The 20,079-nt window shown below is 40.6% G+C and overlaps 1 protein-coding gene across 1 annotated transcript in view; it reads right to left on the bottom strand.

Annotated features, from left to right (window-relative positions):
• The window catches only part of LOC106583883 (exportin-6), a 78,971-nt gene that overhangs the window by 44,263 nt on the left and 14,629 nt on the right, over positions 1 to 20,079 (bottom strand). Inside the window, exons 3-5 of the mRNA XM_014168507.2 lie at positions 19,485 to 19,597; positions 16,553 to 16,750; positions 3,097 to 3,256 (exon numbers count right to left, since the gene is read on the bottom strand). Coding sequence (XP_014023982.1) covers positions 3,097 to 3,256; positions 16,553 to 16,750; positions 19,485 to 19,597 — 471 coding nt within the window. The remainder of the gene's footprint in view (positions 1 to 3,096; positions 3,257 to 16,552; positions 16,751 to 19,484; positions 19,598 to 20,079) is intronic.

Genomic DNA, 20,079 nt, shown 5'->3' with positions numbered 1-20,079 from the left:
TCAAATTGGTTGTTGATCATTGCTAGACAACCATTTTCAGGTCTTTCCATAGGATGTTCAAGCAGATTTATGTCAAAACAGGAAATGTCCACGCATGGACATTTACTGTCTTCTTGGTGAACAACTCCAGCGTAGATTTGGCCTTGTGTTTTAGGTTATTATCCTGCTGAAAGGTGAATTCATCTCCCAGTGTCTGGTGGAAAGTGGTGCTTTGTTCCATTCCATTTCTTTTTTGTTCTGAAAAACTCTGCATAACATGATGCAACCACCACTATGCATGAAAATTACGTAGAGTCGTACTCAGTAATGTGTTGTATTAGATTTTCCACAAACATGAAAGGTATTCAGGACAAAAAGTAAATTGCTTTGCCACATTTTTTGCAGGATGCATGTTTTGGAATATTTTTTTATTCACTGTCAATTAGGTTAATATTGTGGAGTAACTCATCTTGTTGATCCATCCTCTGTTCTCCCATTACAGCCATAAAACTCTGTAACTGTTTTAAAGTCACCATTGCCCTTATGGTTTCTCTCTGGCAATTGAGTTAGGAAGGACGCCTGTATCTTTGTAGTGACTGGGTGTATTTATACACCATCCAAAGCGTAATTAATAACTTCACCATGCTCAAACGGATATTAAATGCCTGCTTTTTTATTTTTATTACCCATCTACCAGTAGGTGCCTTTCTTTGCGAGGCATTGGAAAACCTCTCGTCTTTGTGGTTGAATCTGTTTGCTTAACTTATTATGTGACTTGCTAAACACATTTTTAATTCTGAACTTAGGCTTGCCATAACAAAAGATGTTGAATAATTAGACTGACGACATTTAAGCTTTTCTTTTTGAATGAATTTGTAAAACATTTACAAAAACATAATTCCGCTTGATGGGGTATTGTGTTTACAAATAAATAATAATGGGGGTATTGTGCCAGTGACAAAAAAAAATCTACATTTAATCTATTTTAAATTCAGATTGTATCAACAAAAAGTGAAAAAAGTAAAGGTGTGTGAATACTTTAGGAAGGCACTGTAACTGGAAGCATGCTATTGATAGAACCAAAGGATTCTGTATAGGCACGCATCACATCAAGCAAGGAGCATTTGAAATGCACTGCACTGTGAAAAAACAAAAACGTTGTAAGTGCCATGGGAACTGAATGAGGAGTCGACACTTGTTAATGATAGCCAGCAAGAACTCATCTTCCTCTTGGACAAACATGTTCAGTCAGCACTAGGGCTGTGGCGGTGTCCGCTGGTGATTGTCAAGCAAATAACTGTCGGCCTCACGGTAATTGACCGTTAATTAACATAAACAAATGTAGCATCTCCTGGCTTCCACACACAGCCTTCAAGCCATTTTAAAAAGTCAAATAAATCCATGTAATATAGCCTACACCTTCATAATAAATCCATTATTTATTTTAGACAGGTCTAAAGAAGCATGATATGAAGAAAATGTAGTCTTTTCCAGAAGAAAATAATAGCATACTCTTGAGTTGTCCTATGTTAGGTCCTGATGTGGCTATGCCAAATGGCTGTGGGCAACATTTGTTAATTTTGCAAAAAAGATTTGTAAGGCTGCATGATGAGACTAATGATGATTTGAAAAAAGTAGAGTGAAAGGCATGAGCTCTGCTTTGTTATTTTGCGCAGGCTGTAAACACTCCAATAGTCTCTCATTCAGAATTTGACAAGCACTTGATAATGCCCCGAATTCCATGCCTTTTTTGCAGCCCAGAGAGCTGCGTTGTGCCTTTCTCCCCAAGTGTACTGTGCAAGTTTTATAGAGCAAGCCAGACTGCTTTAACCATGGCACCTCCTACTCGATTTTGGTTGACTAACATACAGTGACTTGCAGAAGTATTCATCCCCCTTGGCGTTTCCTATTTTGTTGAATCACAACCTGTAATTTAAATGGATTTTTATTTGGATTTCATGTAATGGCCATACACAAAATAGTCCAAATTGGTGAAGTGAAATAAAAAAAAATACTTGTTTAAAAGTGGTGCGTGCATATGTATTCACCCTCTTTGCAATGAAGACCCTAAATAAGATCTGGTGCAACCAATTACCTTCAGAAGTCACATAATTTATTAAATAAAGTCCACCTGTGTGCAATCTAAGTGTCACATGATCTGTCACATGATCTCAGTATATACACACACCTGTTCTGAAAGGCCCCAGAGTCTGCAACACCACTAAGCAAGGGGCACCACCAAGGAAGCGGCACCATGAAGACCAAGGAGCTCTCTCCAAACAGGTCAGGGAGAAAGTTGTGGAGAAGTAAAAAAAAAAAGACCATTATTAAAAAATGGAAAGAATATGGCACCACAACAAACCTGCCAAGAGAGGGCCGCCCACCAAAACTCACAGACCAGACAAGGAGGGCATTAATCAGAGGCAACAAAGAGACCAAAGATAACCCTGAAGGAGCTGCAAAGCTCCACAGGGGAGATAGTATCTGTCCATAGGACCACTTTAAGCCGTACACTCCACAGAGCTTTGTTCGCAAAAAGTCATATGGGAAATACCCCAAACATATGGAAGAAGGTACTCTGGTCAGATGAGACAAAAATTGAGCTTTTTGGCCATCAAGGAAAACGCTATGTCTGGCGCAAACCCAACACCTCTCATCACCCCGAGAACCCCATGGTGGTGGCAGCATCATGCTGTGGGGATGTTTTTCCATCGGCAGGGACTGGGAAACTGGTCAGAATTGAAGGAATGATGGATGGCGCTAAATACAGGGAAATTCTTCAGGGAAATCTGTTTCAGTCTTCCGGAGATTTCAGACTGGGACGGAGGTGCACCTTCCAGCAGGACAATGACCCTAAGAATACTGCTAAAGCAACACTCGAGTGGTTTAAGGGGAAACATTTAAATGTCTTGGAATGGCCTAGTCAAAGCCCGGACCTCAATCCAATTGAGAATCTGTGGTATGGCTTAAAGATTGCTGTACACCAGCGGAACCCATCCAACTTGAAGGAGCTGGAGCAGTTTTGCCTTCTCCAACTCCTTCAACCACTCCGCTTGGTGAATGGCCAGTGTTTCACCTCCCAACTTCACATTGTAATGAATGGGTGAAGTTGCTCACCTGTCAGTAGTCCCAGCACTGTGGGGACCTGCTCCAGCAACAGTTTGCGCAGCTCGTCTTTCCGTGCCACGCTCAAATCCTCCCGCGGGCAGGCCAGCTCCTCGGACGAGGTCTTGAGCAAAACCAGCCTCAGGGAGGACATGGTAGGAGACTGGATCAGCTGCAGTAACACACACATCAATTTGTGATAACATCACAGCAAAAATGCATTCCGTAGCCTTTACTTCTCCAGTAGTAGCATTAGGAATTATACACACGATCACGGCAAAAACAACACACGATCACGGCAAAAACAACACACACACACACACACACACACACACACACACACACACACACACACACACACACACACACACACACACACACACACACACACACACACACACACACACACACACACACACACACACACATACATCAGGGTACCTGTCCACAATCAAAGAAGTGGTGGCCTCACTTTTGAACAAAAAAATAGAAGAAACTAAATGTACTTTAAACATCAATCTGATTGTGACTGTCACCTCGAAAACCCTATTTTTGAAATGGCATAGCTCAATACTGTACATTTTGTGTATGTTAATTTATTGTGTTACTGTTAGTATGTCTAAAACCCCAAAATATACTTATTGAAGAGCAATATAAATGTACATTTGGGCAAGATGTTTTCCATGTCAAAATGTAAACACAAAGCAGACCAAACTCTTTGGTCTTTAAAAAACCTGTTGTATGTGAAATATTGTGTGCTATAGCTTGGAAAACAAATAAGTGTGACTCTGGATGACAACATAATGATGTTAATTTCCAACATTAGGGCTGTTTCTCTGAAGAAGTTAAATCCGCTTTATGTATTGTTTCCTTGTCACGATACTAACAAGTAGCGCGAAACTGGTTTCACCATGGCCCTACTGTACATACTGAATATATAGGAATATACAAAGTGGTGAGATAAAGTTTGTGAACCCTTTAGCATTTTCAGTACTGCTGCAAAAATTGGACCTAGTATGTGAACCTCTATATTATTGAGCTCAATAAAAGTGTATTAATGTAGTCACAAGATTAGTATTTGGTCCCATATTCGTTGCACGGAATGACTACATCCCGCTTGTAACTCAACAAACTTGTAGTATGCAGTTGAAGTCGGAAGTTTACATACACTTAGGTTGGAGTCATTAAAACTCGTTTTTCAACCACTCCACACATTTCTTGTTAACAAACTATAGTTTTGGGCAAGTCGGTTAGGACATCTACTTTGTGCATGACAAGTCATTTTTCCAACAATTGTTTACAGACAGACTATTTCACTTATAACTCACTGTATCACAATTCCAGTGGGTCAGAACCTTCAAACTCAGTGCCTCTTTGCTTGACATCATGGCAAAATAAAAAGAATTCAGCCAAGACCCCAGAAAAACAAATTGTAGACCTCCACAAGTCTGGTTCATCCTTGGGAGCAATTTCCAAACGCCTGAAGGTACCACGTTCATCTGTACAAACAATAGTACGCAAGTATAAACACCATGGGACCACGCAGCCGTCATACCACTCAGGAAGAAGACGCGTTCTGTCTCTTAGAGATGAACGTACTTGGGTCGAATAGTGCAAATCAATCCCAGAACAACAACAAAGGACCTTGTGAAGATACTGGAGGAAACAGGTACAAAAGTATCTATATCCACAGTAAAACGAGTCCTATATCAACATAACCTGAAAGGCCGCTCAGCAAGGAAGAAGCCACTGCTCCAAAACTGCCATAAAAAAAACAGACTACAGTTTGCAACTGCACATGGGGACAAAGATCGTACTTTTTGGAGAAATGTCCTCTGGTCTGATGAAACAAAAATAGAACTGTTTGGCCATAATGACCATCATTATGTTTAGAGGAAAAAGGGGGAGGCTTGCAAGCCGAAGATCACCATCCCAACCGTGAAGCACGGGGGTAGCAGCATCATGTTGTGGGGGTGCTTTGCTGCAGGAGGGACTGGTGCACTTCACAAAATAGATGGAAAATGATGTGGATATATTGAAGCAGCTTCTCAAGACATCAGTCAGGAAGTTAAAGCTTGGTCGCAAATGGGTCTTCCAAATGGACAATGACCCCAAGTATACTTCCAAAGTTGTTGCAAAATTGCTTAAGGACAACAAAGTCAAGGTATTGGAGTGGCCATCACAAAGCCCTGACCTCAATCCCATAGAAAATTTGATGGCAGAACTGAAAAAGCGTGTGCTAGCTAGGAGTTACACCAGATCAGTTACACCAGCTCTGTCAGGAGGAATGGGCCAAAATTCACCCAACTTATTGTAGAAAGCTTGTGGAAGGCTAACCAAAACGTTTGACCCAAGTTAAACAATTTAAAGGCAATGCAACCAAATACTAATTGAGTGTATGTAAACTTCTGACCCGCTGGGAATTTGATGAAAGAAATAAAAGCTGAAATAAATCATTCTCTACTATTATTCTGACATTTCACATTCTTAAAATAAAGTGGTGATCCTAACTAACCTAAGACAGGGAATTTTTTCTAGGATTAAATGTCAGGAATTGTGAAAAACTGAGTTTAAATGTATTTGGCTAAGGTGTATGTAATAATAGATTACTTTTCTGAACACTCCTAAATTAATCCTGATATTGCCATGATCATGATTTCATTCCAGATTTTTCTTGAATAATGATGAGTGATAAGGTTACAGAGGCTACAACAAAACATGCCAACATGCTCTCACCATTACAGGGGAGAGCATGTTAGCTTGTTTTGAAGATCTTAGGTCACATTTATGCAGAAATACAGAAAACTCTAAAGGGTTCACAAACTTTCTCAGCCTTGTACTGCAACTGTACATAGAGTTTGCATAGGACTGGATGATGACATTGGGATGATAACCTATAATAAAGGCTTCCAATTGCAAATGCAAATGTTTAAGGCCCGGAGTAGTCAAAATACAAACGTTGGGCTATATGTTTTGATTTTTAATACATTGTAAGGCTGCATGATGCGACTCTGATGATGTGAAAAAAGTCACTTGAAAGGCATGAGCTCTGCTTAGATTTTTTTGTGCAGGCTTTACACACTTCATCAGTCTCTTATTCACAATTTGACAAGCACTTGATAATGCCTAGAATTTCACGGCGGCATCCCCTTTGAGTAGTCGTAGTGTACCCTAAAAATAATCCATGCCTTTTGCGGCCAGTGGCCGTTGTGCCCTTGGCCTGGAGAGCTGAGCTGTACCCTTCTTCCTGAGTGCTGCGCGCTCCGAAGCACCTCACACTCACATGGCCCTCCATCACGTGATCAGGTTTTTCCTCACAGGCTACAAGCAGTGGTGGAAAAAGTACCCAATTGTGATACTTGAGTGAAAGTATAGATATCTTAATAGAAAGTTACTCAAGTAAAAGTTAGTCACCCAGTAAAATACTACTTGAGTAAAAGCTTAAAAGTACTTGGTTGTAAATATACTTAAGTTACAAAAGTAAAAACTACTAGAAATTCCTTATATTAAGCAAAGCAGAAGGCACCATTTTCTTGTTTTTAAAAATGTACAGATATCCAGGGGCACACTCAAGACATAATTTACAAATGATGCACTTGTGTTTAATGAGTCTGCCAGATCAGAGGCACTATGGATGACCACATGCTCTCGTGATATGTGAGTGAATTGGACATTTTCCTGTCCTGCTAAGCCTTCAAAATGACTTTTGGGTCAGGGAGTTTTATGGAGTAAAAAGTACATTATTTTCTTTAGGAATGTAGTGAAGTAAAAGTAGTCAAAAAAATAAATAGTTAAGTATAGATACCCCCCAAAAATACTTAAGTAGTACTATTAAGTATTTTTACTTAAGTACTTTACACCACTGGCTACAAGAGAAGACAGACACATCGGCGACGCAACTGAGCGCGTCCTTATCCAATTCCAGGGTGCATATTAAAAATATTGGAAGAACTGTCCACATTTCCTTTTCGTCAGCCAACAAGATGAGTAGGCCTAATGAACAGCAAACGCACTAGCCTATGTCAATCTACTATCCCCCATAGTACAAAAGTTTACCTATTCTGTGCGAGAAATAAATATTCCAAACATAGTCTGGGATGATAAAGCCCAAATTAATACAAAAAAACTTTACACAATGTGGCTGACGCAACAGATCAGAACGTTTAGCTTAGAATGTTGATAAACTATTAGGCTACTTCTTCACATTATAAGAGCAGCAATGTGCACATGGCAGTAGGCTATAAGCACAAATGTTCCATTAGCAGGAAAACATCATTATAAAAAGTGACTGCAATTGCAATTATGCATGTAATGCTTTTATTAAAAAGGTGCATTTTTAATGGTGAAAATTATCTTACCCAAACTTGAAACTCACATGCTGCTTATGTATGCCAGTTAGGCTCTACACCCCTTGTAAAGTGGATTAATGTGCTTAATTTGGTCACTTTAGTTGTGATACAAACCTTATCAAAACATATAGGCCTATGGGCTAGGCTAAATGAGGTGTGCGACTAGGATTAGAAAAAGTCGCAAAAAAAAGGTATCGTTTCTTGCCTTATGCTGGGCATCATTCACAAGTGATAATATATAATTCACAAGTGATATGCTAATATTGTCACCCATCAGACTATTCTTGATTCAATCTTGTCTTTAAATATATGTGTGAAATTTGTTTTGATTTAGAATGGAACATTATCACGCACCTGTCTCGGCACAGGGGCAGAGGGAAGAAATACGTGCATAGACAATGTACAGCGAAGGGAGGACGCTTTTCCTGTGGTTCATTTTCATGCCAGCCAGGTAGGCTATACTCCTGTTGTAAAGATAAACAATGTGTTTAATATTAGGAAAGTTGAGAAATAAATATAGTAGGCCTAGCCTATAGAAGGCTGATGGGATCCTCCTCTTTTTAATAGAGGCCATCACTCCGTTTTCTCCTGCAATTGCATTGCCTATAGAAATGTTGCGCAACATGAGCTCATGGTCTCTCATTAAGTGTTTGATTAGATTTTCGATTACATTTGCATAGATGTCAGAGTGATTAGAGGGACAATAGAGTGCTGAGTACGAGGCAGTTAGCAAGTTTGGTAGGCATATATGACCAACAGGAGCATCAGAGCTTGGAGAAGACTAATTACCGTGACTAAGCGATCACGTGGAATTTGACTGTCTACATGACTCGTGGCCGCCGGTGTGGCAGTAATACGGTCACCACAACAGTCCTATTCCGAACCTCTCTGCCAATAAGAGGTTGTTTTCAGTTTTCCCCTCCGCACTCAGACCACTCCAAGACAGTCAAAGCAAAATTCTTGCTTGAGACATTGATTTGTTTATTTTTTGACCATTTTAATTGAAAACTCTTACAGTAAGGTAATTAATTGTTAGCCAGAATTTTTTTTTATATTGCTATAAAAACAGCTGCATTGGACCTTTAACCTTTTGCCTGTCAAGCAAATTAATGAAATTATGGATTGCAGCCAAGTGCTCTCCATGCACAATTTGCCAGATGCTAAAACAGTTGAGAGATACACATATATTATACATACATATGGCCGTCCTTGGCCAGCTCTCCTGCTATCTCTCTCAGAATGACCTTCTTGATCCTAATCAGTCAGGTTTCAAGACTGGGCATTCAACTGAGACTGCTCTTCTCTGTGTCACGGAGGCTCTCCGCACTGCTAAAGCTAACTCTCTCTCCTCTGCTCTCATCCTTCTAGACCTATCTGCTGCCTTTGATACTGTGAACCATCAGATCCTCCTCTCCACCCTCTCCGAGTTGGGCATCTCCGGCGCGGCCCACGCTTGGATTGCGTCCTACCTGACAGGTCGCTCCTACCAGGTGGCGTGGCGAGAATCTGTCTCTGCACCATGCGCTCTCACCACTGGTGTCCCCCAGGGCTCTGTTCTAGGCCCTCTCCTATTCTCGCTATACACCAAGTCACTTGGCTCTGTCATATCCTCACATGGTCTCTCCTATCATTGCTATGCAGACGACACGCAATTAATCTTCTCCTTTCCCCCTTCTGATAACCAGGCGGCGAATCGCATCTCTGCATGTCTGTCAGACATATCAGTGTGGATGACGGATCACCACCTCAAGCTGAACCTCGGCAAGACGGAGCTGCTCTTCCTCCCGGGGAAGGACTGCCCATTCCATGGTCTCGCCATCACGGTTGACAACTCCCTTGTGTCCTCCTCCCAGAGTGCTAAGAACCTTGGCGTGATCATGGACAACACCCTGTCGTTCTCCACTAACATCAAGGCGGTGACCCGATCCTGTAGGTTCATGCTCTACAACATTCGCAGAGTACGACCCTGCCTCACACAGGAAGCGGCGCAGGTCCTAATCCAGGCACTTGTCATCTCCCGTCTGGATTACTGCAACTCGCTGTTGGCTGGGCTCCCTGCCTGTGCCATTAAACCCCTACAACTCATCCAGAACGCCGCAGCCCGTCTGGTGTTCAACCTTCCCAAGTTCTCTCACGTCACCCCGCTCCTCCGCTCTCTCCACTGGCTTCCAGTTGAAGCTCGCATCCGCTACAAGACCATGGTGATTGCCTACGGAGCTGTGAAGGGAACGGCACCTCCATACCTTCAGGCTCTGATCAGGCCCTACACCCAAACAAGGGCACTGCGTTCATCCACCTCTGGCCTGCTGGCCCCCTTACCTCTGAGGAAGCACAGTTCCCGCTCAGCCCAGTCAAAACTGTTCGCTGCTCTGGCACCCCAATGGTGGAACAAGCTCCCTCACGACGCCAGGACAGCGGAGTCAATCACCACCTTCCGGAGACACCTGAAACCCCACCTCTTTAAGGAATACCTAGGATAGGATAAAGTAATCCTTCTAACCCCCCCCCCTTAAAAGATTTAGATGCACTATTGTAAAGTGGTTGTTCCACTGGATATCATAAGGTGAATGCACCAATTTGTAAGTCGCTCTGGATAAGAGCGTCTGCTAAATGACTTAAATGTAAATGTAATGTAATAAATATATATCGATTACCTATCCTTTTAAAAAATGGTAGCAGGGTGACCATTTGAAGACTAATGTAGCAAATGAGAGGCCTATGCCACTTTACTTAGCTTCTGTTTGGCATTGTCGGTTGTTCTGTTTTTTTTCCATCATTGTAACGTTGTTTGGGGGCAAAACTTTATTTAGGTAGCCCCCTATAAAAGGCGTACAAACCTAAATAATAAATACATCGATCAAGTGCTACTTGATATGCAACAACATTCTGATGAAGGCCATTGACGGCCTAAACATCGTTATTTTAATATTTAGATAAATAAAGTATCAAGTTGTTAATTGTGACCAAGAGTTCGTCCTATTCCAGGGCCCCCAATTACATTCAGCCATGGAGCATTTATTTCTTGAGCGGATGGTTGGAACATAGTTATAAATAATTTGTATGCTGCAAATTGACCACATGAGGCCCAAACACTGAGTATACAAAAGATTAAGAACACCTGCTCTTTTCATGATATACAGTTGAAGTCGGAAGTTTACATACCTTAGCAAAATACATTTAAACTCAGTGTTCCACAATTCCTGACATTTAATCCTAGAAAAAATTCCCTGTCTTAGGTCAGTTAGGATCACCACTTTATTTCAAGAACGTGAAATGTCAGAATAATAGTAGAGAGAATGATTTATTTATTTATTTCATCACATTCCCAGTTGGTCAGAAGTTTACATACACCCAATTAATATTTGGTATCATTGCCTTTAAATTGTTTAACTTGGGTCAAACGTTTCGGGTAGCCTTCCACAACCTTCCCACAATAAGTTAGGTGAATTTTGGCCCATTCCTCCTGACAGAGCTGGTGTAACTGAGTCAGGTTTGTAGGCCTCCTTGCTCGCACACACTTTTTCAGTTCTGCCCACCAAGTTTCTATACGATTGAGGTCAGGGCTTTGTGATGGCCACTCCAATACCTTGACTTTGTTGTCCTTAAGCCATTTTGCCACACCTTTGGAAATAGGCTTGGGGTCATTGTCCATTTGGAAGACCCATTTGCAACCAAGCTTTAACTTCCTGACTGATGTCTTGAGAAGCTGCTTCAATATATCCACATCATTTCCCATCTATTTTGTGAAGTGCACCAGTCCCTCCTGCAGCAAAGCACCCCCACAACATGATGCTGCTACCCCCGTGCTTCACGGATGGGATGGTGATCTTCGGCTTGCAAGCCTCCCCCTTTTTCCTCTAAACATAATGATGGTCATTATGGCCAAACAGTTCTATTTTTGTTTCATCAGACCAGAGGACATTTCTCCAAAAAGTACGATCTTTGTCCCCATGTGCAGTTGCAAACCGTAGTCTGGCTTTTTTAATGGCGGTTTTGGAGCAGTGACTTCTTCCTTGCCGAGCGGCCTTTCAGGTTAGGTCGACATAGGACTCGTTTTACTATGGATATAGATACTTTTGTACCCGTTTCCTCCAGCATCTTCACAAGGTCCTTTGCTGTTGTCCTGGGATTGATTTGCACTTTTCGTACCAAAGTACGTTCATCTCTAGGAGACAGAACGCTTCTCCTTCCTGAGCGATATGACAGCTGCGTGGTCCCACTGTGTTTATACTATTGTTTGTACAGATGAACGTGGTAACGTTTGGAAATTGCTCCCAAGGATGAACCAGACTTGTGGAGGTCTACAATTCTTTTTCTGAGGTCTTGGCTGATTTCTTTTGATTTTGTCATGATGTCAAGCAAAGAGGCACTGAGTTTGAAGGTAGACCTTGAAATACATCCACAGGTACACCTCCAATTGACTCAAATTATGTCAATTAGCCTATCAGAAGCTTCTAAAGCCATGACATCATTTTCTGCAATTTTCCAAGCTGTTTAAAGGCACAGTCAACTTAGTGTATGTAAACTTCTGACCCACTGGAATTGTGATACAGTGAATTATAAGTGAAATAATTTGTCTGTAAACAATTGTTGGAAAAATGACTTGTGTCATGCACAAAGTATAAGTCATAACCTACTTGCCAAAGCTATAGTTTGTTAACAAGAAATTTGTGGAGTGGTTGAAAAACTAGTTTTAATGACTCCAACCTAAGTGTATGTAAACTTCCGACTTCAACTGTAGCTTTCACTTAGATTCACCTGGTTAGTCTATGATCCCTTATTGATGTCACTTGCTAAATCCACTTCAATCAGTGTATAGGTGAAGGGGAGGAGACAGGTTGAAGAAGGATTTTTAAGCCTTGAGACATGGATTGTGTATGTGTGCCATTCAGAGGGTGAATGGGCAAGACAGGCTGCCTGAGAGACCGGCCCATTCAACATCCCCAGCTGTCATCATAGGCAGCTCTATGGTGAGAAACAACTCTCTCCCCAAGGGAAAAACCCTGTGCTACCCAGGAGCACGAGTACAGGACATAACAAGGCTGCTTCTGACTGTTCTACCACAGATGCCGGGAGCTGACAATGTCATAGTAAATGTGGGGTCAAAAGACATCAGGAAGGCTAGCTCGGAACATTTGAAAATTGATTTTAAAGAACTTATTTTAGCATTAAAAGACTCCAAAAAACAGCCAATAATTTCAGGTCCAGTACCATCGTTGGGCCACGGGTGTGATAGATTCAGCAGACTGCTGGCATTACACATTTGCCTAAAATACTACTGTAGCTCTGCTGGAGTCACTTTTATTGATACATTTGACACCTTCTGGAAACAGATGATACTCGACAGGAACGACGGAGTCCATCAAAATCATCTTGGCTCTTGGACTGTGTTCACCCATTTCAAGGCTGCGTTGAAACAATGACTGGTAAATGATCCAGGACCAGCACAGTTAATCCGTACCATTGTGACAACGAGACATCATAATGCTGCATCAAATGTACATGATCTTAGGGGCATTGCAAACACAATGTAATTTATGTACCCCTAATTGCGCCAAAATACATCTGTTTATCCTACAGCTATTGTAAGCAGTAATCATGAGCCTATAAACCAGAGTTACACTGTTAGCACTGAGGCGGTGCGCAATAGTAGAAAGACCACTTCATGCAGCTCACCCTGCACTATAAGCTCCAATGTAAATAAAATGAGTAAGTCTACCTCTGATAAGCTTACCAGTAGAGCATTAAAAACAATCAAGCAACCCATAAATGTGCTAATAGCTTATATTAACAATTAGCCTAAGAAACACTTTCACCAAAAAGGACATATCGAGTGAATAGAGGAGTTATGTATCTATAATTCTTAAAATAATTGTTATGCTTTTTGTGAACGTTTATCGTGAGTAATTTAGTAAATTGTTAGCAAATTCCCCGGAAGTTTGCGGGGGGTATGCTAGTTCTGAACGTCACATGCTAATGTAAAAAGCTTTTTTTTTATATAAATATGAACTTGATTGAACAAAACATGCATGTATTGTATAACATAATGTCCTAGGTGTGTCATCTGATGAAGATCATCAAAGGTTAGTGCTGCATTTAGCTGTCTTCTGGGTTTTTGTGACATTATATGCTAGCTTGAAAAATGGGTGTCTGATTATTTCTGGCTTGGTACTCTGCTGACATAATCTAATGTTTTGCTTTCGCTGTAAAGCCTTTTTGAAATCGGACAGTGTGGTTAGATAAAGGAGAGTCTTATCTTTAAAATGCTGTGAAATAGTCATATGTTTGAAAAATTGAAGTTTTTGTATTTTTGAGGAATTTGTAATTCGCGCCACGCCTATCATTGGATATTGGAGCAGGTGTTCCGCTAGCGGAACGTCTAGATGTAAGAGGTTAAGAAATAATGTGACTAATCTAAATAAAAATAAACTACACTATGAAACCAAGAAATTATATAAAGAATGAGAGTAAAAAGCTTTGGGGCACCTTAAATGACATTTTTGGGAAAAAAGCCAACTCGGCTCCTTCATTCATTGAATCAGATGGCTCATTCATCACAAAGCCCACTGATATTGCAAACTACTTTAATGACTTTTTCATTGGAAAGATAAGCAAACTTAGGGATGACATGCCAGCAACAAACGCTGAAACTACACATCCAAGTATATCGGACCAAATTCTGAAAGACAAGAATTGTACTTTTGAATTCCATAAAGTCATTGTGGAAGAGGTGGAACAATTATTGTTGTCTATCAACAATGACAAGCCACCAAGGTCTGACAATCTAGATAGAAAATTACTGAGGATAATAGCAGACGATATTGCCACATCTTCAATTTAAGCCTACTAGAGAGCGTGTGCCCTCAGGCCTGGAGGGAAGCTAAAGTCATTCCGCTACCCAAGAATAGTAAAGCCCCCTTTACTGGCTCAAATAGCCGACCAATCAGCCTGTTACCAATCAGCCCGACCAATCAGCCTGTTACTCCTTAGTAACCTTCTGGAAAAAATAGTGTTTGACCAGATACAATGCTATTGTATTGTTACAGTAAAATTGACAACAGACTTTCAGCCGGCACTTACACAAATGACTGATGATTGGCTGAGAGATATTGATAATAAAATGATTGTGGGGGCTGTCTTGTTAGACTTTAGTGCAGCTTTTGAAATTATTGATCATAGTCTGCTGCTGGAAAAACATGTGTGTTATGGCTTTACACCCCCTGCTATAATGTGGAAAGAGTTACTTGTCTAACAGAACACAGAGGGTGTTCCTTAATGGAAGCCTATCAAATATAATCGCGGTAGAATCAGGAATTCCCCAGGGTAGCTGTTTAGGCCCCTTGCTTTTTTCAATGTTTACTAACGACATGCCACTGACTGAGTAAAGCCAGAGTTTCTCTGTATGCGGATGACTCAACACTATACACGTCAGCTACTACAGCGACTAAAATTACTGCAACACTCAACAAAGAGCTGCAGTTAGTTGTTTCAGAGTGGGTGGCAAGGAATAAGTTAGCCCTAAATATTTCTAAAACTAAAAGCATTGTATTTGGAACAAAACACTCACTAAACCCTAAATTTAAACTAAATAATGTGGAAATTGAGCAAGTTGAGATGACTAAACTGCTTGGAGTAACACTAGATTGTAAACCGTCATGGTCAAAACATATTGATGCATTAGTAGCTAAGATGGGGAGAAGTCTGTTTATAATAAAGCGATGTTAACAACACTATCAACAAGGCAGGTCCTCCAGGCCCTAGTTTTGTCGCACCGTCACTAATGTCCAGTCGTGTGGTCATCTGCCACAAAAAAGGACTTAGGAAAATTGCAATTGGCTCAGAACAGGGCAGCACGGCTGGCCCTTGGATGTACACAAAGAGCTATATTAATAATATGCATATGCATGTCAATCTCTCCTGGCTGAAAGTGGAGGAGAGATTGACTTCATCACTACTTTTATTTATGAGAGGTATTGACATGTTGAATGCACCGAGATGTCTGTCTAAACTACTGGCACACAGCTCGGACACCCATGCACACCCCACAAGAAGTCTCTTCACAGTCCCCAAATCCAGAACAGACTATGGGAGGTACACAGTACTACATAGAGCCATGACTCAAGTAACTCACGCAAGCAGTAAAATTACATTTTAAAAACAGATCATTTAAAAAAAAAAAACCTTATGGAACAGCGGGGACTGTGAAGCAACACAAACATTGGCACATACACATGCATACACACACGATACATACGCACTATACATACACATGGATTTAGTAATGTAGATATGTGGTAGTAGGGGCCGGAGGGCACACAGTGTGTTGTGAAATCTGTGAATGTATTGTAATGTTTTAAAATTGTATAAACTACCTTAATTTTGCTGGACCCCAGGAAGAGTAGCTGCTGCTTTGGCAGCAGCTAATGGAGATCCATAATAAATACAAATATTTAAGTGCCTTTGAAAGGGTTATGATAGTACAGGGTATGCTGGGTTTTTCACACTCAACAGTTTATCAAGAATGGTCCACCAGCCAAAGAACATCCAGCAAACTTGACACAACTGTGGAATGCATTGGTGTAAACATGGTCAGCATCCCTGTGGAATGCTTGACACCTTGTAGAGTCCATGTCCCGACGAATTGAGGCTGTTCTGAAGGCAAAAAGGAGGAGGGAGGTTGCAGCTCAATATTAGGAAGGTGTTCTTAATGTTTTGTACACTCACAATATATATATATATTTTTTAATTCAAACCTTGATTACATTTGGATACAATCACATATGCCTCCATTTATGCATGGGAAAACGTGCTAATAGATTTTCTAAATTAAAATAACTGAGTTGATTTCCTGGTGATTTTATAGTCTTATGTCCAACAACGAAAAGTATTACAAATAAAACTAATTTGTTATTTTTGCTCAGAAAACCTGGGGGGCCGCCTATTCAGGAACCCTGCCCTATTCCTTCCTGATATGCAACAACTTGAGTTAGGTTTAGGGCTAGTGGAAAGTTAGTTGAACCTCTATGAACCATTTGTGAGGGACTATTCAAATAAAATATTAGTTTGCTGTATTGACAAAGCCAACATAACATATTTAACACAATTTTAGCAGGGCATACCTGAAGAGTGTTGGTGAAGAAATCATGGTAGAACATGGGCCAGTCCTGACGACCAATATCCACTATGACTTTGCAGAGTTTGTTGCGTATGAAGAAGGGCATAGCTTTGTGCTGGGCCAGCAACAGCTTGGGCAGGCAGCTACGGAGCTCCATCTTGTCCTGTGAGGCTACTCCCAGCCACATCTTATTGACCAGGTTCTGAAAAGGCAACAATGGGCAGATTTATTTCAACTAGCCAAACTTGCTTTAAAACACCATTATAACTTATCATGATCATAACCATAATTAGGCCTATCATGTGATAGCTGAGACTCAGTTACAAAGTGTAGGGTGTCTTCTCTTGCATATTCATTCCAGTCATCAGCAACATACCACTAGGTCGGGTACATGTCTAATATCAATGTGTTAACAATAACAAGGGTTATAAAACGACTATGGGTTAAGGGAAATTCTCATTTGAACAGACATTTTAAGTTGGAAAAGGTGTACCTTGTGACCACCCTGGGGTAGGTTTAGCCATTAATTACTGTTCTGCATTGTAACACCATCATAAAATACTAAAATGTTGCAACATTATGAGCAGCCCAACACGTTTTCTGACGGTTTTGACATGATGTTATTATGCAGCCGTTATATTCAGGTGTCATAAGACTAAAGAACACTGCAATATGTCACAATGCACTTATCGCATTATAATAATACATTTTACTTTCAAGACACCCAAAGTCACATACACAAGATAACTTGTCAAATATATATTATGACAATATAATTTATGACACACGCTATGAAGCTTAATAAAACTTATGAAGCATTATGGCGGACAGTTTATATCTTTGGGCTTTTAGTGACGTTCATAATTATAAATTCACACCGCGAGAAAAAGTGGCTTAAAGGGATACTTTTGGATTTTGTCAATGAGGCCCTTTATCTACTTCCCCAGAGTCAGAATTGGCTCGTGAAACTACCTCTAACTTTCTTCATAAAAATGGTATCTATGAGTTCATCAGACTCTGGGGAAGTAGATAAAGGGCCTCATTGACAATATCCAAAAGTATCCCTTAAATTATATACTGTAGGCTACAGAAACCACTGCAAAAGCCTACATAACCTTACATTACAGATTGTCTCTCCTAGTACTCAAAGAGGTACCCATAACACAGTTTCAGAAAACACTGAAGAGGTCATAAGAATGTTTTAAGAGAAAATCCTGTGTTAAGTCGTGTTTAATATTGAAATCATGAACAAAAACAGCTTATTTTCAAGCTATATTGCCACAGGCCCCAGGGCTGACCACAAGATGCAGACTCATCCCAAGCTTCATCCAAATCCCCAAAACAGTTCCTCATTAAAAGGATATCGCCAAATTTAATGAAGCATTAGTAATGGAGATTTTTGTTACATCTATTTAAACTAAATTGGGATCCTTAACATTAATAAAATTCACAAAATTAAAATCACAGTGCAGTTATGACTAAACATATTATTTTCTGTGTTCCAGCCTAACTAATGTGGTGGCTAATTTCTGCATTACCAAATGAGGAGAATTATAAACTTCACACACCAGTCAGAGTTATACTTATAACTACATCTTTAATAATTAAGAGCTTTTGCAAAAGCACTTTGACTTTCAATGATGCGCTATCTCTAACGAACCATTGAAAAGTGATTACACAAAAGTACAAAGATCTTTTATAGCCAAGATACACCCCTCTCAACATACATGACGAATCACAGATACATAGAATGGGTCACAAGGGTAAGTTTTGTATGAAATATATCTATAAAACATATCAGACAGCAACTGTTGTGTCAACAGCTTTCATTGTACAGACCAGTGTCTGGTCCTCCTACCCCAAACTGGAAACGTCTCTCCCTGGTACGGTATAGAACAGAACCATTAGCTCATCCAATGGCATAAATCAATTGACAACTCTAGATACTCCCATCTCAAGTAAACCCCCTCTTGACTCCACTCCTGGACAAGCTCACTGAGGGGAGTGAGCCTCTAGGTCATACACTATCCCAAGATAAGTGCAACATCAGAGGGGACATACAATGGTCCAGACACTGCCATACACCTTCCCCCAATGCCAAAGGAGGGAGTGACTTGCGCACAGACATTGTGGAGACAAGTAATTGGTTCCCCATTAATCACGCCATCCCTTCACATGGTTTAACAGATACATTCACATATGGCAAGTATATTACATAAGCATATTATGCAAATAAAACATCTTAATTATCTATGTTACCCAACTAATTCTGATTCATCCGCCACACTAGACGATATGATATAAAATACCTGGGGAAAGTTGTGTAATTTAAAGTTAGACTGCGATATCACGTACATGCAGAAAGTAAACAGCATAGTAATTTCCACAACAACTAAGAGTGGAGCGCAAGGCTCAACTTCACCTCTGTTTTTGTGCCCTGGCTACCACGTAGAGCCCTGCATGGGCTTGCATTTTAAGCCCTACCCACGCCCGTGACATTCAGGCCCTACTCAACCTACCCAGGCCCTACTCAACCTACCCAGGCCCTGCTAAAACCAAAAATAACTTCCTCGTAAGTAAATCCATTAGCTGCTCCTCTCACTCGCTCCCTGCGCGCAGGCAGCTCGCTCTGCATGCAGGGGGGGTTGGAAGGTCCACTGGAGTTCTTTGATCATCAATTTAACTATCAACAGGTTAGCCAATGTTAGTTTACTATAAAATAAACTATAGTTTAAAGTATCTCCGAGCAAGAGATCTGTCTTTAACACCAGATCTCATGTTCTGAAAATGTCAATGTGTGACATCTGCATTAAGTACTGAGAATTTCTTGAGTTTATTTATCAACAGAAAGCAGCCCCATTAAAATAACCATTGCTATGTAACGGTGTCCTCTTACTACTACTGGACTATTCATAACGTTCACCAAATGAACTTACCTCAAATACTGTGAGACTGTACATCATCACATACTCGTTGCGAGTGTTGGAGAGGAAGTACAAGCAGTAGCGCCATGCTCCCATCTGCTGAGCAAAGTTATTCAGCAGCTCTTCTGCAGAAAAAAGGAAGCACATGATTTATTTTAATTTTATGTTGAGTCATTTCAAGTCCTCGCTTACATAAAAGGTAATTATGACAACTTATCACAACTATAATAACATTTCTATAGTACTTTTCATAAGAATGTCAAAGCGCTTAAATAGCAAAAAACAAACAAAATCATGAATAGCCTAGCTAGTTAGGTCAACTATTAGAGGCCAAGTCTTTGAGTGCATGCATCCTCCAATGATGGAGAGGGATGGGTTCATGACTTGATCAGACGATCATGTAGAGGACTACTCTGGGAACCAGTCTGTCGTGTAGCTACTGGATCTCTCCTCCTTCAAAATGTGTAGCACCCACTTGGGTGATGCCTCAGCAGCTCTTGGCGACAGAAAGCTCACCAAACACAGTTCAGAGTAGTAGCAAGTCGTCCTCACTACGAGTCCTTTGCCGCAGCACTGCATTCTTTTACTTAAAAAATATGAGGATATA

This window comes from Salmo salar, chromosome ssa23 (assembly GCF_905237065.1).
Source record: "Salmo salar chromosome ssa23, Ssal_v3.1, whole genome shotgun sequence".
In the NCBI taxonomy this organism is placed as follows: Eukaryota; Metazoa; Chordata; class Actinopteri; order Salmoniformes; family Salmonidae; genus Salmo; species Salmo salar.
The sequence above is the reverse complement of the archived record's forward strand: the minus strand, read 5'-3'. Positions and strand labels throughout refer to the sequence as shown.